The following is a 25,334-nucleotide window of genomic DNA, read 5'->3' on the forward strand; positions in this document are numbered from 1 at the left end:
GCTAGTGAGATGCATTCACTGTAATATACACACTCCAGTTAGCTGAGAAATTTGCCAGTGGTTCTGCAGGAAGTCCCAGCCTACTCTCTGGAGAACTGGGGAGGGCACATGTTGCAGAGTACACTCTGGGTGTTGTCTGTGTGACAGCTGCATATTGGTACTAGACATGCTGCGTTCTGCCAACGAGCAACACAACGTGCAGCCTAACTAGGCGATGACTTCCCCGGGTACGGCACTGTTTTGACATTTTTAGTTTTTCATCCTCTTTCCCCCAAACACATTCTGAGTAGGCAGGTTTATATAACTCACCAGAAATCCCTACTATATCATCAAAAAGGGAGATGGAAAAGCTCATTCAAGGGAATTGTCTCTAAGATAAGTTAAGTAAATAAACAACAAAATGATGATGAAAAAACTAAGAGGAAATGAGGTACAGACGGGTGACTCTAACAAGCTGTCATTTGTATTTTATGGAGTAGAAAAAACACACACCCTCACACTTGGTACGTAACACTCAACCACAGGCAACACTCACACACACTGTGGTTGTGACTGCCGCTGAGGAGACGCACAGTCTCGGGAGGATATGAGGATCCTTAACTATATAAATCTAACACCTTAAAAAATACTACAGTATAGACATATTCCTTTATATTCCACTGCAGGACTGGGAGTTTGCACGGTTGGAACATACCACAGCAATAGACGGGTCAAGCTCCCCAATGCCCATCCTGCAGGGAGGGTGCTGGCAGTGGAAGCTCTCGTCAGGGATAAAGCAGCTGTCAGTCAGTTCCACTGCAGGCTGTGTAGTGTGGGGGTCCAGATAGATGAGCTCCTCACCTGGGCGAGATGACAGAGAAGTATGACGCAGCTGGCTAAGGCTGGGCGAGAGGGAGGGAGCAGACCAGAGCAACATCCAAACCCACATCAGAGTCAGCAGACAGAAGGTAAGTAGACCTCAAAATGCCAGGCGGAGTGGGGTGCATGCCACCACAGCGAGTGAGGGGGAGGCAAATGAATACAACTCCACAGAAAAACCCACTTCTTCAGGGAGACAGACCATCCCTATGAACCCATAGTGTACAAATCAGACTCACCAACGTAGCCAATGAAGTAGTGGGCACTGTTGGGCTTCCCTCCGATAACACCTAGGGACTGGGGCATCATGAAGCAGTGCTGCAGGAGAGAAGAGGGAAGGCCACTGAGCATACTGGCCTTGCAATGCATGCAAGAAGACTGCTCCCACACACTAGCCCAGTACACGGCCCGGAGCATGTGTTTCACCATCCACAACCACAGGCAGGCTTTGGCCTCCAGAGGCTTACCTGAATGACACGAGAAGAAAAATGAGAAGACGTATCTCAAAGAGCTTCCAGCACAGACAATACAAATACACACCACAGGCTCATAGTTCTATCTGGGTAAACTTTGGAGAGGTAACAGGATTGAGGAACAGCTTGTGGATTAACAATAGGTGGGAAATATGAGCAGGCACACGGGAGAGGTAGCCTGGCCAGACATCAGCCTGACCCAATGGGCCAGGAGAAATGACAACAGAGGACATGTCAGAGAAAAGTGGGAAATCAGTGAGGGGAAGCAGAAGTGACAGAGGAAGTGATCTTGGGACCTATAGCAGAGGGAGGGGCCAGGGTAGTTAGGAGATCTGGAGGGACAGAACAAGATCAAGATCAGTGGGGGATTTTATACTTGGTTTTATCTGAACACGGAGAGGTGATTAGAAAGTCAAAGACTTAAATCTGCCTGCAGTTCCCATCCTCATCAGCCCACTCATCCTCCAGACCAGCGGTTCTCAACCTTCCTAATACAGTTCCTCATGTTGTGGTGACCCCCAACCATAAAATTATTTTGCTTCTTCGTAACTGTAATTTTGCTGCTGTTACAAGTCATAATGTAAATATCTGATATGTAGGATACCTGATATGGGACCCCTGCGAAAGGACTGCTCAACCCCCACAAAAGGGTCATGGGCCTATGGGTTGAGAACCACTGATCCAGTCAGAAGTAGAGGCTCAAGAGATACCCAGGAGGACACAGCAGAGACCTGGGAAAGACAGAAGACCCTGATGCCAGCCTCAGCACCAGGCTGACTGGTCTTGAAGACCCTTTATAAACTCCAGCCATTTAAGTTTTCAACATCACCTATAAGATTAAGGCCTTTTCTCCCTCTCTCCTAAAGCTACAGCTAGCTGACTACACTTTGAGATAGATGAAAAGTTGGGAGCATGGCGCTCAGGTTAAAAGCTGCTCTTAAGACTCACCTTCAGAGTCTCCACATAGGCCTCATTGATGTCAGTAAGTCCCAGGCGGAGAGGGATAAGAAGGACTAGGGGTCTCCAGGGAGATGGCTTGTTGGTGACTTCAGCTCCAGCAGGGAACCCATTACAGTGCCGCTCTGAATCTGCAGGAGGTGCAGCAGCTCCCGCACAGGGAAGGCTGGCCCTGCACAACCTTCCTGAAGGGGAAGACAGGTTTTTTATGAGCTAAGCAGAAAGAAAAAGAGTTCTGAAAACTGAGTGCTTAGGGGCTGAAGAGTTGATTCAGTGGTTAACATGACTATGTTTTCAGAGGACACAGGTTTGATTCACAGCATGCTCAAAGCAACTCACAATTGTAACTCCAGTTCCAGGTGATACGACACCCCCTATGGCCTCTGCAGGCAAAAGGCACTCAAGTGGTGCACAGACACACATGAAAGCAAAATACCCATATACATAAAATAATTTAAGACAAACACACACACACACACACACAAACACACACACACACACACAAACCTCAAGTGCTTTAAATGTAAGTAACATGTAGAACAAATGTCCCCACTCAAAGAAACATGTTCTTGGTGCTGGAGACATGGCTCAATGGTTAAGAGCACTGGTTGCTATTGCAAAAGACCCATGTTCAGTTCTCAGCACCCACAGGCTCACAACCACCCTTAACTCCAGTTACAGGGATTCTAATGCCTTCTTTTGACCTACCCAGATACCAGAAATGCATGTACTATACACACATACAAGTAAAATATTTACATACATTAAAAAGAAAAAGAGAAACATTTTCTACACACAAAGACTTTCTTTTAAATATGTATATGGTTGCTTTGAATGAACGTATGTCTGTGCACGATATACAAACAGTGCCCTCAAGGACAGAAGAGATCTCCTGGAAATGGAGTAAGAGATGCTCGTGAATCACCATGTGGGTCCTCTGAAAGAGTAGCTTAGTGCTCTTAACTGCTGAACCATCTCCCCAGCATACACTTTATTTGTTTAAAAATTTCTAATTACTATTAGGCCAAGTATGGTGGTGCATACTTTTAATCCTAGCACTTAGCAGAGGCAGGGAGATCTCTGAGAGTTCAAGACCAACCTAATGTAAGTACCATGTGTTAGAGAAATGTGTCCCACTGTGCACGTGGCAGTCAGAGGACAACACTGTGGAGCTGGCTCCCTCCTTGCATCTTTACATCATCTCCAGGGCTGAAGCCCAGTTTGCCAGGCTGGTGTGGCAAGCGCTTTTACCCACTAAGCTACCTCACTGGTCCCACACGCACTTTCAAGCAAAATTTAAAGCGGCAGCCATGGACAAACCCAGACACTCAGACCCCTTACCAGCAAAAAGAGCATCAAGAAACAGCTCCTCTCCATCCTTTACTGTGTCTCTTGTCTATGCACCGGACTAGCCTTCAATAAAGGGTCTGGTGGTCAGAAAACTCAAGTGTTATGGAACACACCCCACAATGTTTTGCAGTCCCATTGTGGGAAGGGACCACACAGGAGGAGCTGAGAGCATTTCCCTTATGCTGGAAAAAAAAAGGTGTGCCCAGTAACAAGATATGATGGGAAGCCCAGTCAAGACAGTCAGCCTGAAGGGGTGCTACAGGTCAAATGCAACACGGGATCAAAAATGATGGTCCTAGGCAGCACACTAGGTAAAAAGAACCCACGAACCCCCAAACACTGACAGTCTCTCAAATTTAAAAATAGAAGAGAGAATGAAATACTTATCAAGAATGCCTGTCCAACATGTAAAGAGGGACAATGCAGGAAAATAACTATTCAAAAAATGCTTCAAAGAACATCAACATTATTAGAATCATCTTCATTAATTTCAAGGAATGGTTATCATTGAGACAAACACACCACTCTCGGGCTGGAGAGACGGCTCAGGGGTTAAAGCATGGCTGCTCTCCCAGAGGTACTGAGTTCAATTCCCAGCAACCACATGGTAGCTCACAACCACCTATAATAGCATCTGATGCCCTCTTCTGGTGTGCAACCATACATGCAGGCAAAATACTGTATACGTGATAAATAAATAAATCTTTAAAAATAAGATCACCCTCTCAGGCAACCCAGTGCAGCATCACAACACAGACACTACGGGCCTGAGAGGCAACTGAGTGTTACCTCGTGTGGCAGTGTTTGCCTTTGTTAAAATATTTAACTCAACCACAACCTTGATGAAACTAACAAGTCCAATTTGTGGGTCACTAACTGAACCAGATTCTATAAAACGTCAGCGCTATGAGAAATCAAAACACGGAGGAATGCTCGAGAAATGATGCAATGGTTGGTCAAGAGCATTTACAGATTCTGTGGAGAACCCAGGTTTGGTTTCCCAGCATCCACAAGGAAGCTCACAAAACACCAATTCCAAAAGACTATCTACATACACACACACACACTCAAACTTTAAAGAGAGTAAAAGTGGTAGTGACTCATGGTTCTGCAAGATCGGACTTTCTAGGAACTAGGGCAGATATTATTTAGCAATTTGTTTTTTAGTTATTTAACTTGTTTAAAATATCTCTTTTAAAAATTTTATTCATTTTATTTTTGTGTTTTGTTTATGTATATGTGCACTACATTCTTGCTTGTTCTCATTGAGATCAGAAGAGGGTGTTGGAGGAAATGGAGTTACAGATGTAAATCACAAAAAGTGTTCTGGGAAATGAACCTAGGTCTTCTGTGATGTGGGATTACCCTCTGTATGCTGTGATTACCACTGGTTAATAAAGAATCTGTCTTGGGCCTGATAGGGCAGACTAGAGGTAGGCAGGGAAAACTAAACTGAATGCTAGGAGAAAGAAGGCCGAGTAAGGAGAAGCCCCACTAGAGGCAGACGCTGGACAGAACCTTGTCGGTAAGCCACAGCCACGTGATGATACACAGATTAATAGAAATGGGTTCAATTAAGATGTAAGATTAAAACAAAAATAATAATAAAAATAAAAGCTGGGCAGCGGTGGCATACACCTTTAATCCTAACACTTGGGAGGCAGAGGCAGGTGGACCTTTGTGAGTTTGAGGCCAGCCTGGTCTACAAGAGCTAGTTCCAGGACAGGCTCCAAAGCTACAGAGAACTCTGTCACGAAAAACAAAAAAACAGGGCTGGAAAGATGGCTCAGTGGTTAAGAGCATTGCCTGCTCTTCCAAAGGTCCTGAGTTTAATTCCAGGCAACCATATGGTGGCTCACAACCATCTGTAATAAGGTCTGGTGCCCTCTTCTGGCCTGCAGACATACACACAGACAGAATATCGTATACATAATAAATAAATATTTAAAACAACAACAAAAACACCAAAACAAAAGATGTAAGAGCTAGCCAATAAGAAGCTAGAGTTAAAAGGCTAAGCAGTGGCCTTTTAATACAGTTTCTGTGTGGCTATTTCAAGTCTGGGTTGCCGGGAATGAACAAGCGGGAGCCCCTACTACAAATCGGTGCTCTAACATGATCTAGCTAAATCCACATAAAGCCTGAAAGGGCTTGGAAAGGAATTCTAGACATTAAAAAACAAAATTTGGCTGCTTTTTTTTTGGGGGGGGGGGATAGGCTCTGCTTGCTGGTGGCATGCTGCAGTTTCTTAGAGATATTCCTGATTCAGCGGTAGCAGAAAAAAATGTGCATTTTCAAAAAACATGGCGGCTTCCTGGGCCGTGCTGCCAGCACAAACTCTGACTCTTTCAGGAGGCTGAGTACTTGAATGTGGTTTGTGGGCAGCGTGCTGTAAGTTACTTGGTGGTAGCATAGGCCAGCTGATTACCAGAGTTGAGGTGGTGAGGACAACTCCCACCCAGCAGTCTCAGGCAGTGAACAGACTTCTGCCATGTTGGACTAGGCAGAGCCAAAAGGTAAAGCAGCCTTAGTATTAGCCAAGCTGCTTAACATTTTAAGAAGCGGTCCTGGTCAAAAATGGTTTACAGATGCACAATAAAGACAAATTCAGATGAAAAAGACCTCTAAATGGGTCACAGTGCTGGATAAATGTACATAGGCTTGGGAGAGAGAAGGAAAAGTGCACAGAGTTATAAAAAGAAGTAAATTGTTTTAAAAATAAAACAAAGTCTTTAAAGAGACGGCGTAAACTTGTAGAAAAGTAATAGAGTAAGAAAAATAAGCTACATAAAGATGGAAAATACACAGTATGGATTATGTATACTATTGTGTTTTCTTTGAACTTTTTTTTAAACTATGAATGAGCTAAGTACGGAGAGACATTTCATTGTACAGACTGTTAAACTAAATCAGCATATATACTCTGAACGTATCTTGACTTCAAAATTTGGGTCTTCTTTTGTTTCAACAGAGGATGAGAACCTGTGGAATCCTTCTAGACTAATATGGTTTGATGGACCAAGACCACCTGAAAGGTTGCCATGAACACCACCCCCAAAAAATACTTCACTCAACAAAAAGCAGGAAGCAGTTTGGCGAGAACTAGGTCCAAATTCCCTAAATGATTGTTTATAAATGTTCGTTTACATTTAAAGGGGGAGGGGCTGGAGAGATGGCTCAGAGGTTAAGAGCATTGCCTGCTCTTCCAGAGGTCCTGAGTTCAATTCCCAGCAACCACATGGTGGCTCACAACCATCTGTAATGAGGTCTGGTGCCCTCTTCTGGCCTACAGGCATACACACAGACAGAATATTGTATACATAATAAATAAATATTTAAAAAAAAAAAAAAAAAAAAAAAAAAAAAAAAAAAGAAAAAGAAAAAAATAAAGGGGGATATGCTACAGAGATATGGATCTTGGTTTATTGATACAAATTTAAGGTCAATTTTATTATATGTATATTTCTGCTATTGATTAAGTTATTGTGTTTGTGCAGCTCATTTAAAAATGTAAAGTATAATTAAGACATATAGGTTAATAGATAATCATCAATAATAGTCAAGCCTGTAGTCATGTTAGTTACGTTTTCTAGATATAAAGAGATACATTTCAGTTAGATAGGTATTCTTCAAATCTTTTAAAGACTAACAGAATATGGCATTTAAATGTTTTAATAACTTAGGACATTTCATGACATGAGACACATCTGCTCCTGATAGCACCAATTACTTCAAGAGGATGATGGGCACCAAAAAGGCTACTTATGGCATTGGTTAGCCATTTGGGCAAGAAATTGTTTTTGCCTGGACTGCTTGATGTTATGCTGTATGAACTGGACGTGCAGGACCACCAGAAAAATGACTACTGAAATTGCCTAAAGGTGAGGCAGTCCTTTGGTGTTCCTGTTTAGAAGAAACTGACTGACAAATTACCAATATAGACAGAACTGTCTTTGAAATTTCCTGCTTTGTGAAAAAGTCTGCTGGATATTATGGGCCTGTAGGCTGAATATGGGTGCTCCAATGATATAGAACTTTGGGTGACTGTCCAGGCAGCAATATGTCTCTGTCATTTCTAGAGTTTTGGAAGTTGCTTACAATGTGCTTCATGTTAACTTAGGTAATATTATATCCTTCTGAAGTCTTTGATGTAGTTGAAGGATAGTTATAATAATAGTTTCCTTAGTTATGATAAAAGATAAAGTAGATATAAATATTGTAACTGCATTCTTGCTTGATACCTGTTTTGTATATGAAATATTACTATGTTAAAACCAAAACCTTCCTTTTCATTTAGACAAAAAAAAGGGGGGGGGAGTGATGTGGAATTCCCCTCTGTATGCTATGATTACCACTGATTAATAAAGAAACAGCTTTGGGCCTATAGCAGGGCAGAGCAGAGGTAAGTGGGGAAAACTAAACTGAATGCTGGGAGAAAGGAGGCAGAGTCAGGAGAAGTAATGGAGTCTTGCTGGTAGGCCACGAACCTTGTGGTAAAATATAAAATAATGGAAATGGGTTAATTCTAGATGTAAGAGCTAGCTAGCAATATGCTTAAGCTACTGGCCAAACAGTATTGCGAATAATATAGTTTCTGTGTGATTATTTCAGTTCTGGGCATCTGGGAACAAACAACCACACTTCTGCAAGAGCAATAAGTGCTCATCACCACCAAGCCATCTCAGAGCCCCCTCATTATTATTTCTGTTGTTGTCATTATTGTTATTTTAATACAGGGTTTCACTATGTAGCCCAAGCTGGCCTAGACTTTAGATTGGCCTTGGACTCAAAGTGATCTGCCTGCCCATAGCCTATGTGCTGAGACTAAAGGCACAAGGCATCATGGCGGCTTTTAAATTATTATAAATTCCTTATTGTATGTGTGTACTCATAAATGTGTGTGCTAACACACATACCAAAGCACATGCATAGTATCAGCAGAGGAGGGTGGGAGTCAGGTCCCAGGACTACACTTACGTTGGTAGGCTTGGCTGTAGACTACCCACCAAACCACTCACAGGCCCACTGTGAGTTTTCTAACCTCTAAGCACATCACTGTTTACCAGAGCCACTTCTAGAATTTATTTACCTATTAATGCTTTTTCAAGATTGGGTTTCTCTGTGTAGACTGGGCTGTCCTAGAACTAGCTCTGTAGACCAGGCTGGCCTCAGAGATCTGCCTGCCTGTGCCTCTAGCGCTGGGATTAAAGGTGTATGCAAATCTTTAAAGCAAAAATAAATAAATAAACAATTATTTAAGAGCTCAACTTTAAGCGCTGAAGAAAGAGTGTTTGGGGTTCTTAGTTTGGTTAGCAACACCCAAACTGAGTGGCCCACAACTCCTTTTTCTGGCTCTCCACGGGCACCCTCACCCCACCCCCAGAGAGAGAGCGAGAGAGCGAGAGAGAGAGCGAGAGAGAGAGCGAGAGAGAGAGAGAGAGAGAGAGAGAGAAATGTTCACTGCAAACATTTGACTTCAAGTCATTTGTTTTTTCAACTGCTACTTGGAAGCTTAACTTCAGCCTTCTTGGTTCTTTTCCCTTCCCCCTCTTCTGTCAGCTGTTCTTGCAGTGGTGCTTAATTTTCTTCACACAGTGCTGACATGTCTTTTCTTTATTCTTTGCTCCCCCCCCCCCCTTTTTTTTGTTTTTTCAAGGCAGGGTTTCTGTGTGCAACAGCCCTGCCTGTCTTGGATTAGCTCTGTAGATAAGGCTGGGCTTGAACAGAGATCTGCCTGCCTCTGCTTCCCTGGGATTAAAGGAACATGCCACCACCGCCTGGCCTGACACGTCTTTTCTAATCTACACTTTCTCCTGCTATCTGGGGACTTGCTACTACTTCTGGTAGTTATGAAGGTCTAAATCCATCAGCATTGCTGGGCATGGTGCCTCACATCTGTAATCCCAGAGCTAGGGAGAGGCAGAAGGACAACCTGAGCTATAGCGTGAAGACCATCTCAAAAAGCAAACAAGGCTTCCCTCTGCTGGCATACTTCTAACATCTGTGGGACTGCTATATAGGCCAGCTCTCAGCAGGAAGGAAGCTTTGGCAGCCTTTGTGAATGACATCAGTTCTTCCCTAACTGTCCCATTCACAAGCAGTTCAAGAAGTTGGAAGGAAAGAAACTATGCTGTTACTACACTGTGCCCCTAGCTTTGCTTTGCTACCATTTCTATGAACTGGGCTATTGTGCGCAACCTTTAGTAGTAGGCTAAAAGGCAGTTTACTTCTTTTAAACACGTTTGTATTTATGTCTGCATGTGAACATGTGAGCAACAGCACATGTGTGGAGATCAGAGGCCAAATTGAAGAGCTGGTTCTCTTTCTACCATGACTGAGTCACAGAAACCAAACTTAGGTCATCAGATTTGGTGAGGTACCATCTCACCAGCATGCTTCCTGTCTCCATGGATGCCCTCAAAAGCAACTGTCACAACCCCAAGAACCATCTTGTCTACCCTACCACACTGCAGCATGCGCTTCACCTGCAGCTGCAGCCCTTCAAGTCCTCATGTAATTTTTCCGAAATTCGGAGTCAGATGTTTTGTCCTTATTCTATAATGAGCATATCCTTCTGAACAGGTCCTGGTCACAGATAAGCAGCCTCAGGCTGCTCCCTGGGATCCGATCCCATTCACATATGAGGCCTCAGTTCACGAGCTTATTGGTCCAGCATTGATATTCCAGACAGTGCTGAGACCACAGGAGAGACTGCATCATCATGGCTCCCACAGTGGGAGAGTGGAAGAATGGGACAAAAGTACCAAAGGTCATGGCAGAAAGAGAATCACCTCCCAAAAGCTGTCCTCTGACTTCACATGGCAAATGCACATTTTACAGACATGCATTTGCACATACACACACAAACTTTTTTTTTTTTTTTTTTTTTTTTACTTAAAAGGGAATTACTATGGGTGCTGGACAGTGGAGGTGCAAGCCTTTAATCCCAGCACTTGGGAGGCAGATCTCTGTGAGTTTGAAACCAGACTGGTCTACAGAGCCAAGTTCTACAAGAGCTAGGACTGTTACACAGAAAAAAAATATACTGTCTCAAAAAAAAAAAAAAAGTTACTATGGGGGCTGCAGCCATGGTTCAGCTGTTAAGAAGAGCACTTGCTCCTGCAGAGACCTGAGTTCATTCCCTAGCACTCGTGTCCGGCCACTCACAACCATGTAACTCGCCAGAGCCAAAGACTTGTGAGCACATACACAGGCACAGAAACACACAATAAGTCTGCAACAACAGTCCCAAATATTTCTGCCATATCAACAGTCTTTAATACATCTTTAAAAGATACTGTTTTCTTTTTTCTATTTATTATTATTATTACTACTACTATATTGTTTCCTTTCTTTTTTCTTTCTTTTTTTTTTTTTTGGTTTTTTGAGACACGGTTTCTCTGTGTAACTTGTTTTGTTTTTCAATGTAGGGTTTCTCTGTGTAGCCCTGGCTGTCCTGGAACTGGTTCTGTGTATCATCTTAGCCTCGAACTCAGGTATCCACCCGACTCAGGATTAAAAGTGTGCACCACTACCACCCAGCTGCCACCATGTTTTTAACACTAGGGAAAAATGCTTATGATATTACAGAAGGTTTTGGTTGTTGTTGGATTTTTGTTGTTGTTGTTGTTGTTCTGTGAATGTGTGGGAGTACTAGGAATCGAGCCTAAGAAATCTACCATTGAGTTATAGCCATAAACCTTTTGTTTGTTGGTTTGTTTTTTAAGATAGTGTCTCATTAAGTAGCCTAGGCTAGCCTGGAACTTAAACTCAGAGATCCACCTCTACCTCCAAAGTATTAAAAATTAAAGGTATATACCACCAAATCCAGCTACTTTTGATTTTTGATTTAGGGTCTCATGTAGCCCAGGCTGGCCTTGAACTCCTGATCTTCCTACCTCCATCTTCCAAATACTAGGATTACAAGCATGCACTACTGTCCCGTAGAAGCTGGTTTGGGCATTTCCCTCAGGCTGCTGGTAGGCCTTCATTCCAGAACCATGTACTTCCTTCTTATGAGTCCTTTGCTGGAGATGGGGTAGCTGAAAAGCCCTTCCAGCATCTCACTGAGGTGCATTAATGCAGTGAAAAGCATACAAATGATTCTCTTCCACTGTAGCCATCTGTAGGTGGCCTATGCCATTATACTCAGCACTGACACATTATCTGTAGCACACACACCTTCCTCTCACTTAGTCCAGTGGACAAAGTAAGGGAATGGAATTTACAGATGTTCCCCCCAGGCTTCTACCTACTGGGAAGTGCCAGTGCTGCTGAGACTCAAACTCTCCAGCTGAGGCTCCCTCCCTCTTGGGCCTTGTCAGCCAAGCCCTGAGCCACTTACTGATCTCCTCCATCACCACAGTGTTGTCCATTGCTATGTGAACAGCCAAAGAACTCCACGTGTCGAATACAGCCAGCTTCCTAGAGGAAGCAAGAGAATACTCCCATGAGCCTTTGACAGCATGAACATTGCAGCATTGCACTGACAATCAGGAGGCAGCTTCCAAGTTTAAGTCAAGGATTTGTTCACTAACTCAAAGAGGAAGGAAGCAGGATGTTGCTCATCGGGGAAGTGCCAGCTGGACAGCAGCCCCGCGTGACAGAGCAGCGCAGGTTTCTCCAGCAGGAGAGGGCAGGTCCAGCTCAATGCTGAGCAGCTTCTCTCCCAACACCTCCCATTCTGAACTGATAGCCCCAGAAATCTAAAGAGCAGCACATCTGCGACCACCAGCTGGGAGGAAGCAGGGCTGCAGACTTACGGCTCTGAAAGAAGAGCAGACAGCAGTCATGCTGCGCAGAAATAGAATGTAAATAGGGTGCTATGGGGACGACACAGAAAACCTAGTAATCAACAAGAAAATGGAAAGCAAGAAGGGACATTTTGGCCATGGGGACAGTTACTAAGGACCTAAGCTGCAAGATCCTGGTATGTTTAGGAACACAAGAGGCCAATGCCTGGAAGGCACTAGGGCGGTGGTTTTCAACCTTCCTAAAGCTGCGACTCTAATACAGTTCCTCATGTTTTAGTAACCCAACCAAAAAAAACCTATTTTCATTGCTACTTCATAACTGTAATTTTGCTTCTGTTACAAATCATAATCAGCTGATATGCAGGGTATCTGATATGAGACCCCCATGAAAGGGTCATTTGACCCCACAGGCGTTGCAACCCCCAGGTTGTGAACCCCTGTACCACACAAACCACACAGAGCCCCTTCCCCGGAGTGGAAACGCGGAAGGGGCTCAGCAGAGCCAGTGCTTCACTAGTCATCAAGCCCTTCCAGGACAGAGTCACAGCGGCACTTCACCGTGCTGACGTGTCTGGAAAGGCGGGCTGGGGGAGCGAGCAAGCAGGGCAGGCTAGATGGGCCTCTGGGAAGGGCTACTAGGCTGGGGCTCTAAGTGACACAAAGGTCCTAAAGAGGGGTGTATGAGTAATAGATGTGCCATCCAAGGGTGTGTCAGGACAGAGTAAGCTCAGTGGCACAGGGTGGGAAATGCTGTGGTGATCAGCTAAAATGCCTAGGACAGCTAGAGTCTCAGAGAGGGCTGCTGTCCTTTATGGAGATGACTTTGGTTAGTATTCGAAAAAGTCTAAGATAAGAGACAGAGAATGAGACAAGATGTGGACCAGGTTGGGAGAGGGGTGAATAGGGGTTAAAAATGAGACTTATTATGGGTTTGCAAGCTCAACTAAGAGTCAGAGAAGTCTACTTTGGGAAAAGCAACAGGTTGATACACCTAAGAGCTGGCAGAGTGCTCTAACTTTGGAAGTTAACATGCCTCACGAGCCTCCAGGTAGAAACGCCAATAGAGTTCGGGGATGTAACCCTATCCCTGTGTGTAGGACAGAGAGGTAGCCACAGGTGAGGACAAGTGGTCTAGCAACAAAAGCAGAGGAGGCCAGGGACAGAAATAGTAAGCATGGATAAGCGCCTGATCTGTCATTTCCAGAGAGATGTAAATAGTAGGGGCTGGAGAGATGGCTCAGAGGTTAAGAGCATTGCCTGCTCTTCCAAAGGTCCTGAGTTCAATTCCCAGCAACCACATGGTGGCTCACAAGGACCCTAATGAGATCTGGTGCCCTCTTCTGGCCTGCAGAGACAAATACAGGCAGAACTCTGTATATATAATAAATAAACAAATCCTTAAAAAAAAAAGATGTAAACAGTAACACTAAGGGGCTGCTCTTTGCCACTGACGACAGAAAATGTAAGGCTACAGATATAACCAAAGTACTGATGGGGAACTGACGACTATTGGTAGCAGTAATATAGTGGTTCTGTACATTACATCACAAGCTAAAGGGGTATGTGATAATTAGAATTAGGACTGCCCCCCCTTATTTCCCTCATATATTTGAATGTTTGGTCCCCAGTTGGTAGAACTGTTTGAAAAGGATTAGGTCTGGCCTTGTTGGAGGAGGTCACTGGGGGTAGGCTTTGAAAATTCAGAAGCCAGTGTCATTCCCAGTTAGTTCTTATTCTGCCTCATGATGGTGGATCAGATGTAAGCTCTTGGCTACTGCTCCATAGCCATGCTCCCTGCCATGGTGATCATGGACTCTAGCCCCTGGAACTGTGACTACCCCAAAATAAATGTATTTGTTTTCCTTTTTATAAGTTACCTTTGTCATGGTGTTCTGTTGTAGGAAAAGAAAATCACTAAGGCAAGGCAGGACTTGGAAAAAGATGCTAAAGGGTACGGGGTGGATGTGTGTGTCACAAAGAAGCCAAGTCAAGGAGTCTCAGCCAGCCATGGCCTGGGATGGCTGGGCATCAGATAGAGGGAAAAAGAAAAGTGCCCAGAGGGAGCATGTAGGAGATGGCCATTGTAGTCAGAGGACAGGGTGTCAAGGGAACATCAGCCCCAAAGGAAAAGGGTCCGATATGAGTGAGTCCTGGACATTGGTTTGGAGCCTCTCAGAGGCACTGGAATATTAAGCCACAGGGAAATGTCAATCAGGAAAAAAAAAAAAAAAAAAAAAAAAAAAAAAAAAAAAAAAAAAAAAAAAAAAACAAAAAACCAAAACAGAGCAGGGAGGGGAGTGTGGGCAACACAGAGAGGGTTCAGTGGTTCAGAGCATCTGCTGCTCTTGCAGAGGATCCAGGGTTCAGTTCCCAGCACCCACACAGCAGCTAACAACCATCTGTTAACTCCAGTTCCAGGGATCTAACAACCTCTTCCAGCCTTCCCTGTAAGCCTTGCATGTATGCATGTATGACACGTACAGACATGCCACACCCATACATAAAAAATAATCTCTAACCTCTCTCTCTCTTCCTCCCCGCTTCTCTTCATTTCAATAAAGCTCCTCACTTCAGAAAAAAAAAATCTTCAAAACAAAATCACTGAGGGGTCACACACTAACAAGTGGCATATCCCTGAAAACAGCAGAAAGAGCCATTTCAGAGGGAATTCTGGAGCAAGTGCCCCTCGGGACAAGTAAGGCTGACTGAGCTTCAGACTCTAGGGCCACAGAGAAGACAGGAAGGGACAGTCAGGAAACAACACCAACAGATCCAGAGCTAGAGGGTTACAGCACCGCAGACAAGAGTACCAGAACTCCCATGGTTCCAGATCTGAGATGCCCTCATTACAGATGGATCTGTCCAGAGGACAGGGCCATGCCAGGGCTCTAAACACAAATCCCATTTACAGAACAATAGGCATAGTCACCCAGAGGACTCCTCTGGGTCTATAACCAAAGACTCAGAATACCTTATTTCCTGTGGCAATAAGTACTCAAGGAGTGGGTAAATGCCAAGGAGAACTCATGCTGACCCCAAGGAGCAGAAGGGCTGGGCTCATTACGTACTTGAGGACCTGGGCAACAGTGTTCGGCCCGTACCACTGGCCTATAGACTTGCCTTCGCCAACTCCCATTTGCGCTGCAGGAAACAGACCCATGTTAGCAAATACAACCATTCTAGTGCGCCTTACTTTTGGTACATCAGTAAACACTTCATAAAAAGGTCTACACCATACACACACGTACACCACGCCTCACTTTTATCAGTAAACGCTTCATAGAAAGGTCTAGACAGGACACCTTCTCTACTAAGAAAAGCAAACCTTCAGGAGGAGCCTAACTCCCACAGACTGCAAGGAATTAGTCACTGAAGGCTGTATAGCGGCAGGGGCAGAGCAGGCTTGAGTCTGAGCAAGTGCTGGAACACCAACAGCAGCTCACAGGGCTCAGAGGCTAGAGAATAACCTAGAAGCCTCATTCTCCAACTCTGCAAGACTTGGAAAGTTCCCGAGGGAGTCCCAAGGTCTGCCTTCTGCAAAGAGCCATGTGTAGGTCACACTGAATCCCCACCTATCTGGTGGATGGAGTAGTAGCTGTCCTTCCTGTCGAGGAAAGCATTTAGGACGTTGAAGTAACTGTCAGGCTGTGTCTTCCGTTGAATCCATCTCCAATCTATTGGAAGCAAAACAGGATGTCAGTTTGACCACACAAGTAACAAACCTTCCTTTTATAAAGTGCTCAATGTTCAGATGTTCAAAACTTTATTTTTGAACCTTTTTAAAGTTAAAAGTCAAACTCTCTAGGATTTCAAATATGCAACACACTATCTCATCCAAACAAATATAGGTTGGAAGCAGAAAGCTGTTTCAGCAGTTTAAGGATAATTTCTACAAGAATAATTTTATATCAATATAAATTATTAGGCCTGGTGATTCAGGCCTATAATCCCAGCTACGTGGGAAGCTAAAGCAAGAGGCACTGATTAGTTTTATGTCAACCTGACATAAGCTAGAGTCATTTGGAAAGGGAATCTCAATTGAGAAAATGCCTGGACAAAGAGGTGTGCAGGCAAACCTTTTAAGCATTGTCTTGAATAATGATTGTTGTGGTAGGGCTGACTGGTACCAATCCTAGACAAGTGGGCCTGTACTGTTTAAGAAAGCAGATTGAGCAAGCCAGAAAGCAGCATTCCTCCATGGTTTCTGCTTCAGTCCTACCTCTATGTTCATGCCTTGAATCCCTGCCCTTACTTCCCCTAAGACTAAGACACAGAGTATGACCCGACAGTTCTAAGATGAAATAAATCCTTTCCTTCCCAAGTTGCTTTTGTTCATGGTGTTCTATCACAACAACTAAGACATAAGAAAACTGCAAGTCCAAGGCCTGCCTGGGCAACTCTGTGAGCTCCTGAATTGAAATATTAAGTAAAAAGAGAGCTAAAAATGTGTTCAGAACTGTAAGCTTCCTATAGAGAGCAAAAGAACTCTTGAATGATCTTTCCATGACATGAAAATTGAATATGGCTATTGGTTTTCACTGGGAAGAAAGACCCACACACGCACAATTTGTTGGAACTAGAGGTTGAACCTAGGGCCTTGAGCATGCTAGACAAGCACCATAAAGTATCACGCACTTTTTTTTTTTGTTGTTGTTGTTGTTTTTTGAGACAGGTAGCTTTGTAGCCTTGGCTGGCCTGCAACACTATGTAGACCAGGCTGGCCTCCAACTCTTAGAAATCCACAAGCTTCTGTCTCCACAGGGCTGGGATTAAAGGTGTGTGCCACCATGCCCAGCTTTTATGATGTGCTTTAAACACCCCTTACTACACAGACCCCATTTAAGCACCGTGACTCACCTCGACCTAAGTGCCGGCATACCAGGGCCTGGGCAAAGATCATCTGTCCACACCGAAGCATGCAGCCCCAGCCTGTATCTGAGGTAGGGCCAGTTCCCCCTGTGTAGAAGACAGAACAAGATGCATTCACAATCAGAGGGCCCAAGAGAGGCCAGGAATCCAGCAACAGGAGGCATCTGGGCAGCTCCATACCACAGGGGCCGACCCCCTCACACATCTGTATATCTCAAAGTGCAGTTCTGAGGATACAGAAATGCAAGATCCGTATCTGCTGGGGAGTAGAATGTAGTAGGCTTTCTTCTGGCCACCAACCAGCTCCAAATCATGACACAGAGACATTATTAGTTATGAGTGCTCGGCGTTAGCTTAGGCTTGCCCTACTAGTTCTTATAACTTATTTTAACCTGTTTCTCTTCATCTATGTCTTGCCTTTGGGCGTTTTACCTCTTTCATTCTATATGTCCTACTCTGTGACAGGCTACCTGGCAGATGCCTGCTTGGCTGGCCCTGGGCATCTTTTCTTTTTCCTTGGTTCTTTACCCCCTCTCTCTTGTTCTCTTCTCCTACCCATTCTCTCTGCCTGCCAGCCCCACCTATCTCACTACTGCCTAGCTATTGGCCCTTCAGCTTTTTATTAAACCAGTCAAGTTTAGGCAGGCAAAGCAGCACATCTTTACATCGTTAAACAAATGCAGCATAGGGACTGGAAAGATGGTTCAAGGGTTAAAAGCACTAGCTGCCCTTCCAGAGGACCTGGGTCCAATTCCCAGCACCCACACGGCAGCTCACACTGTCTAACTCCTGGTCCAGGGGATCTAATGCCCTCATACAGACAAACCTGCAGGTAAGACACCTATGTATATAAAATAAAACAAACAAAAAACAAATGCAACACATCTTTAATTAGTTAAATAAATATTCCACAATAGCAGACCTGACAATCCCCTCAAGAAGGGCAAAATGTGAACCATCAGTCATGCAGTGGTATGAACACCTGGCCTGCAAACAGGAATCCCCACAACTGCCCTGGAGATGGAGAGTTAAAGCAGGAGAGTCACTTCCTGCTACCAGAAAGGCAGAGTGCCGACAGTCAGGGTTATGGCCGTCATAACAATGGTAATGACAATTCTACATCTTTCTGTCAGGTCTGTTTTGAATCTCTCTACAGGGGCTTGGAAGACTGACAAGAGCTGTGGAATCACCTTTAACATGACAGGAACGGGGAGAACACTCTCAGCAGGTATTCAGGGGAATGACACTGTGCACCATGACAAGGAAGGCACAGATGTGATGAGACAAGGAGATCCGGGGTCTGTGGATGGAGTTTCCCCGTTTCTACACCTGTCACCACTCTCACCCCAAATCATCCCTACAAGACACAAGGAACATGCGGGCCGCACTTGGTTCTTAGGACCACAATGAGCTGCTTCAATTGTCAGTTTTAACTGTCAACTTGACATAATCTGCAATTACCTGGCACAGTACTTGGAGTGAGAATGGCCCCCACAGGCTTATGTCTGAACACTTGAGTCTTGGATTAGGAGGCGTGGCCTTGCTGGAAGAGGCTTATCACTGTGGCATGCTCTGAGATTTCAAAAGCCCATGCCATTCCCAGTTAGCGCTTTCTGCCTCCTACATGTGGACTGAGATATCAGCCCTCAGCCTCTGTTCCAGTGCCACCCCTGCCGGCCTGTCTGCCATTATGCTCCCTGCCACAATGGACATAGATTCTAACCACCTGGAACTATGAGGCCCAAATATGATTCTTTCTTTTGCAGGGGTCCCTGCAAGCATCACAGCAGGCAGAGAAATAAGCTAAACTGCAAAGAGGTGAGAATGAAAACTCAGTTCAGCCTGTTTTGGTCAGACTAGATCAAACTTCATGAGTCCGACACCAGGCAGTTTATTGCCTGCATTTTTAAAAACAGTACAATCTGGGGAAAAGTTTCTAAGCAACAATCATTCCAGTTCCAGGTGCACAGTAAAGCTTAATGTGTGACTACAAAGAAACTCCTTTACAAAGTACATGTGACCATAAAGATGGGTCCTACAGCTTAGAGGCCTAGGATCTGCTGTGGTCTCTGACCTAGATGCTATATAAAGTACATGTGACATCACCCCTACAGATGGGTTCTATCGACTGGGAGCTGAAGATGAAGGTCTAGGAGGAGGGAGAGTCTGGAACACTCTGGGGGATTACAGAAAACAAATGTCACCACCAGGTCGCCAACAACATTCACTCCCACCTTCCCTTTTTTCTTAGACAGGGTTTCTCCATGTAACAGACCTGGCTGTCCTAGAACTGCTTGGTAGACCAGGCTGGCCTCAAACTCACTTGAGACCCACTTGCCTCTGCCTCCCAAGTTTTGGGATTAAAAGTGTGTGCCACCACTGCCCGGCTCACTCCCAGCTTCCTAGGTGGAATGTGGGTATTTTACTTCCTCCAGTGAAAAGACGTCCCTCAATGTTTAATACTCTTGGTTTCCTTAGTGCTTTGTGGACACAAAGACCTTTGGGCCCCAAAATTCTCTTCTAAGTTACCTTGGTGGTGGTTTTGTCACGGCAAATGAAAACTAACTAAGATACCTGGGAGAGATCCTCAATACAGGTCTGTGTCTTAGTTACTGTTCTACTGTTGTGATGAGACACCACGAACAAGGCAACTTCTAAAGGGAAGCATTGAATTGTGGGTTTGCTTATAGTTTCAGAGGGTGATTCACATTAGGCGCAAGGTGGCAGGTCAATAGGCATACCGCTGGAGCAGTAGCTGAAAACTCACATCTGATCCAAAAACTGGAAGAAAACAGAAAGAAACAGCAAGAAAGACAGAGACAGATTAACCAGGCCTGGAATAGGCTTTTGAAATCTCAAAGTCCATATCCAGCTACAAACCTCTTCCTACATGGCCACACGAGCTAATCCTTCCCAAACAGTCTCATTAACTTGGGACTAACCATTCAAGCAAATGAGCCTATGGGACCATTCTTATTTAAAGCATCACAGACTGTCTAGATTAGGTCTGCCTCTGGGCACATCTGTGAGAAAACCCATTTTGAACGTGAGAGCCCCCATTCTCTGGGTTTGCTCCCTAGACTGTATTAAGAAAGTGAGATGAGCACATGCATTCACACACACACACACCAGCTCACTCCTGCTTCTTGACTATGGATGCATCGTGCTTGGCTGTCTCAAGCCCCTATTGCTATGACTTCCCAGAGGAGATGAACTATAATCTGAACTGTGAGCTAAAACAAGCCCTTTCTCCCAACAAGTTGCTTTTGCCAGGGTATTTTATGACAGCAACAGAAACAAAAGAAAGACACCCCACCTCAGGGATGTTTAGAACTAGTCAAATAATAAAAGTTTTTCTCAGGCTCTGAGGTCCTCTCCAACACCCTGGCAGTTATATTTACCACAGTTTCCTTGTTCAGTTTCTACTGTGGCGATAAATACCATTACCAAAAGTAAAACTTGAAAATGGTGTATTTGGATTCCATATCCTGATCACAGCCCATCCCTGAGGAAGCCAAGGCAGGAACTCAAAGAGAACAGGAAACTGGAGACAGGGACTGAAGCAGAGGCCCCGGAGGAGTGCTGCTTACTGGCTTGCTCCATTGCTCCCTCAGCTTTTTTTTTTTTTTTTTTTTTTTTTTTTTTAAATCACAACCCAAGACTACTGCTATTAGTTTGACTATGTAAAAATGTGTTGCATTTGTTTAATTAGGTAACGATGTACTGCCATTTTACCTTGCCTGCTTGAGGCACTTGAGTGGTATAATAAAAGCTGAATGGCCAATAGTGAAGGAGGAGATATAGGCAGGACTTCCAGGCAGGGAAAGGAAGGAGAATTTAGGCTTGAGGGAGAAAGTAAAAAAGATAACAGGGAGACGCTAGGGGACAGACAGACACAGAGGAAGCAGGAAAGTAGGACATATAGAATGAAAGAAAGTTAAAGCCCTGAGGCAAGATGTGATGAATAGAAAAATGTTAAGTTAAAAGAGCTAGTTGGACAAGCCTAAGCTAAGGCCGAGCATTCATAACTAACAATAATTCTCCATGCCTTTATTTGGGAGCTGGTTGGCATTCCAAAGAAAATGCCAACCACAGACTACCCGTTCAAGGGTGGTACTAGACACAGAGGGCTGGGCCCTCCCACATCAATCATTAATCAAGAAAATGCTCATACTTACAGGCCAATTTGATGGAGGCATTTTCTCAATTGAGGTTCCCTCTTCCCAGAAGATCCCAGCTTGTGTCAAGTTTAAAAAAAAAAATGCCAGGCAGTAATGGCACACACCTTTAATCCCAGCACTTGGGAAGCAGAGGCAGGTAGATCTTTGTGAGTTTGAGGCAAATCTGATCTTCAGAGACGTTTCAGGGCACCAGGGTTATACAAAGAAACCCTGTCTCAAATAAAACCAAAAACAAGCGAACAAAAACCAAAATAAAACAAAGAACACAAAGCAAACCAACTAGCACAGAGCCAATCTCAAAAACAAACAACAAAATTACTGTCATGACCCTTTATCCTGACTACAATTTCTAGTGACAGGTGGCTGACAAGGAGTTAGAAGCATATGTATTTTATCACAAGTTGTAGAAAAGTTGGGATGCTCAAGCTGGGGAGATAGCTCAGTGAGTAAGGAGCTTGCCATGTCTGGGAAAGGATCTGAGTTCCATCCCTGGAACCTGCATAAAGCTCAATGCAGCAGCATACTTCCGAATGCAGAGCTCCTAGAGGATGATGGGAGGCAGAGACGGGGGAGTCTAGCTGGACCAGCTAGACTGACATACTCGGTGATGAGTAGCAAGAGACCTTATCTCAAACAAGATGGAAGGCAAGGAACAAAACTGTAGGTTGTCCTTTGACCTCCATACATGTGCCCATACCCCGATACACAAAGATGCAGATAAACACAGAGATTAAAAACAAATGATCCAGAATATCTGAAAGATTAAAAATAGGGTACTCACCAATGGCTGGAAAGTTTCTCCTGTATGTAAACCAAAGTCTGGATGCCACATCAGACAAGATTTCGTCCTTCTCTAGTTATTTAAAAGAGGAAGACAAATTGTCAGCAAATAATTACCAGCTCAAGACTTCTGCAGAAGTAATCAGAGCCAAGTAAACAATACCTGTGAAAATGCTGTATTTTCTGCCCAGAATCCAAACAGGCTCTGAGGTCTCGGGGAAATCTTCAAATTCGGCAAACCGGAGAGTATCATATGTCAAGGTGGCTGTGGAAACACATTTGTCTGATTTCATACTGAGATCATTTCTGCACAAAAGATTCTTGAACACCTGTATCTTTGCACTGCCCTGTCACATGAACATATATACATGAGCATACATGACAGCCTGGGAAACAGCTGCTCTGCCAAAGGCTGGGAAGAGAAGTCAGGTAAGCACTCTGGAGTCTAAGACACCAAGTCAATGTCTGACAGCTGTCATGATGGAGACAAACTTTAGGTAAAATATTCCTCCTCGTAGCTGGGAGGTGGACATGCCTTTAATCCCATCATTCAGGAGGCAGAGACAGGGGGATCTCTGTGAGTTTGAGGCCAGCCTGGTCTACAAGAGCTAATTCCAGGTTAGGCTCCAAAGCTACTGAGAAACCCTGTCTCAGGAAAAGAAAAAAAAAAAAGATTCCCCCTTAAGAAAAAAAAGTCAGTTCTTGGTTATATGAGACTTAAAATGTTCTTTCTCTACTTTTTTTTTTCTTTTGTGGATTGTCTCTCTACAAGGCTCTCATTGCCCTGGAACTTGATATGTGAACCAGGTGGGCCACATACTCAGAAATCCACCTGTGTTTGCTCCCAAATGCTGAAACCAAAGGTGTGTGCCACCATGCACCATGCTCAGCTTTATTTTTTTGGGACAGGGTCTCATGTACCCTATTCCTTGAACTTGAAATGTAGCCAAGAATGACCTTAAACTCCTGATCCTTCTGCCTCTACCTCTTGAGTGCAGGGATTACAGGCAGCCCAGTTTAAGTGGTGCTGGGAACTGAACCTCATGCTGGCTTCATGCATTCTAGGCAAGCACTCTACCAACTGAGCTATATCCCCAGGAAGAAGGTGCCCTTTAAGACTCTCCTAACCACCTGCTATACACTGTGGACATGGGTACCCAGTGTATTCAGCTTCTGTGTTGGGAACATAACATGGCAAAGGTGGGCACTACCTCTGAGCCCTGGTAGCCAGGATCTAAATCTAGCTAGGAGGCTCGCGAGCTATTGGTTCCTGGGACATTTATATAACCTCTGAGTGTAAACAATCACTCATCCACAAAAATGAGGTAATAACAGGGCTGCTTTGCCACACAACAATGAAGCCTTCATGAAAGATTTCCCATGATGTGCTGGCAGGCAGACAGAAGGGCATCAGTGTCTGCTGGTGTCATTAATATCAAGGGTAAGGATGCAGAATCACAGAGTTGAAAGCATACACATTTTACTATGCCCAGAGGGCTTCACTGGGTACAGTGAAATTTAGACTGTATCTCCCAGAAATACAGGCCATACTGACAAGCCCTCAGCATCAGAGCACTGCCAAAGTTTTCTGAACAGGGTAGGGGCCAGGCCCAGTGGGTCTTGTCCTGGAACTCCGCTGTTCCATATTTTAGCTGTCTACTTTCAAAACAATGTCAACAAACTGCTAGGTAATCCTAAGCCCAACTAAATTTCTTCCAATTTTTACACACTGTTGTTCCGTTTCATGATGCTAAAGGCTAAGTAGGGATAAATTAACATTCAAGTTCATGTTTTCAAAAGCCAAAAATCATCATGTATCACGAATGTCTATAGCAGTAAAATGCAGAGTAGGCAAATTTCTTAGGTTTATTAGCAAACTTTACAGGTAAGGAAGCCAGCTTCAAAGTGAAAGCAGTAAATAGGGATCTATTAAGTTCAAATGTATCACCAAGTCTACTATCATAACTATGAAAATTATGGGTTGTGCAGCCTGACAAAACAAAAGCCAGGCTGGGGCTAAGAAACCTGAAGGAAACAAAACTACAACAGCTCCCAACAGCTTCACAGCAGCCAAGAAGCAACAGTAACGCCAATGGTCTGTGCAGCAAAGTGCCCAGCCCTTCAAAAGAACCCCAAACTCCACTAGGTGAATGGCCTTTCCTTGGGCCTCACAGCAGACAGCTCCCTGTGCCATTCTCCCATTCTCCCCACCACATTGCAGCCTCAGCAAGTGACAACATTCACTTTGTTCTTAGAGGAAACTGTGCAGGGGCATCTGTCTGTCGGCCTCAAAGGCATTCGTCCCTGGGTAGTCGTCAAGAGCCCAGCAGTGGAAGCAGGGGTCTGAGGCCACCAAAAGCTAGCATGTGAACCTCTTAAGTCGATATCCTTTCTGTAGCTGTTTCCTCACGGGGTTGAGAAGTCAGGACTCTAGAGCTGTGAACCACCTGGGAGTGCCCGAAGCACACTCCACAGGGCCAGCCTTCTTCAATCCTTGAAATGATGGAACACTTTGAGGAAAAGAAATCCATTCTGTTCCTAGACGGGAGTGTAACAATGTACAGGAGACTTTAATCAAACGCGTTTCTTCACCAAAACAGATTCTAACTCAAGAAACTTTCCTCGAGAAAAACATGCAGTACTGGTCTGATGGCACACACCTTTAATCTCAACACTCTGGAGGCAGAGACAGGTGGATATCTGTGAGTTCCAGGGCAGCCAGGCATTAAAATAAGGTAAGACAGTTTAAGTACACACACACACACACACACACACACACACACACACACAAAGCATTTAGAGCAGAAAGCAACTATGCTACCAGAACAAGTGACTTAGACCTTTCACCTTGGAAAATCAGCACCTAAGGCTCCACGCCTCAATGACTCCAACTAGAAGGGCACATGAAGGCTCTCTCATCCTTTTGTTGTTACAGGCATCCCACTGGTCTGGAAGACAGGAGGAAAATCATGCCACCATCCCAGAATACCCCACCTTACACAGGAATACCCACAGTATCAACTGAAACACACACACACACACACACACACACACACAATTGAGATGCCATTCATAAAGCATCATCCAGGCAAAACTGACAGGAAAGAGAAATT

General features: G+C 44.4%; 1 protein-coding gene across 3 annotated transcripts in view; it reads right to left on the minus strand.

Moving 5' to 3' along the window:
• Positions 1 to 25,334, minus strand: part of Atg4b (autophagy related 4B cysteine peptidase) — a 38,958-nt gene that overhangs the window by 3,482 nt on the left and 10,142 nt on the right. Inside the window, exons 2-11 of one of the 3 annotated variants that reach the window (XM_038339433.2) lie at positions 25,069 to 25,169; positions 22,385 to 22,486; positions 22,223 to 22,294; positions 17,249 to 17,347; positions 15,964 to 16,065; positions 15,460 to 15,532; positions 11,983 to 12,062; positions 2,280 to 2,473; positions 1,098 to 1,176; positions 695 to 840 (exon numbers count right to left, since the gene is read on the minus strand). In XM_038339433.2, coding sequence (XP_038195361.1) covers positions 695 to 840; positions 1,098 to 1,176; positions 2,280 to 2,473; positions 11,983 to 12,062; positions 15,460 to 15,532; positions 15,964 to 16,065; positions 17,249 to 17,309 — 735 coding nt within the window. In that variant the 5' untranslated portion in view covers positions 17,310 to 17,347; positions 22,223 to 22,294; positions 22,385 to 22,486; positions 25,069 to 25,169. Of the gene's footprint in view, positions 1 to 694; positions 841 to 1,097; positions 1,177 to 2,279; positions 2,474 to 11,982; positions 12,063 to 15,459; positions 15,533 to 15,963; positions 16,066 to 17,248; positions 17,348 to 21,438; positions 21,480 to 22,222; positions 22,295 to 22,384; positions 22,487 to 25,068; positions 25,170 to 25,334 lie in introns of those variants that run through there. The other 2 variants (XM_038339432.2, XM_038339434.2) reach the window with 2 other exon arrangements.

This window comes from Arvicola amphibius, chromosome 8 (genome assembly GCF_903992535.2).
Source record: "Arvicola amphibius chromosome 8, mArvAmp1.2, whole genome shotgun sequence".
Taxonomy (NCBI): domain Eukaryota; kingdom Metazoa; phylum Chordata; class Mammalia; order Rodentia; family Cricetidae; genus Arvicola; species Arvicola amphibius.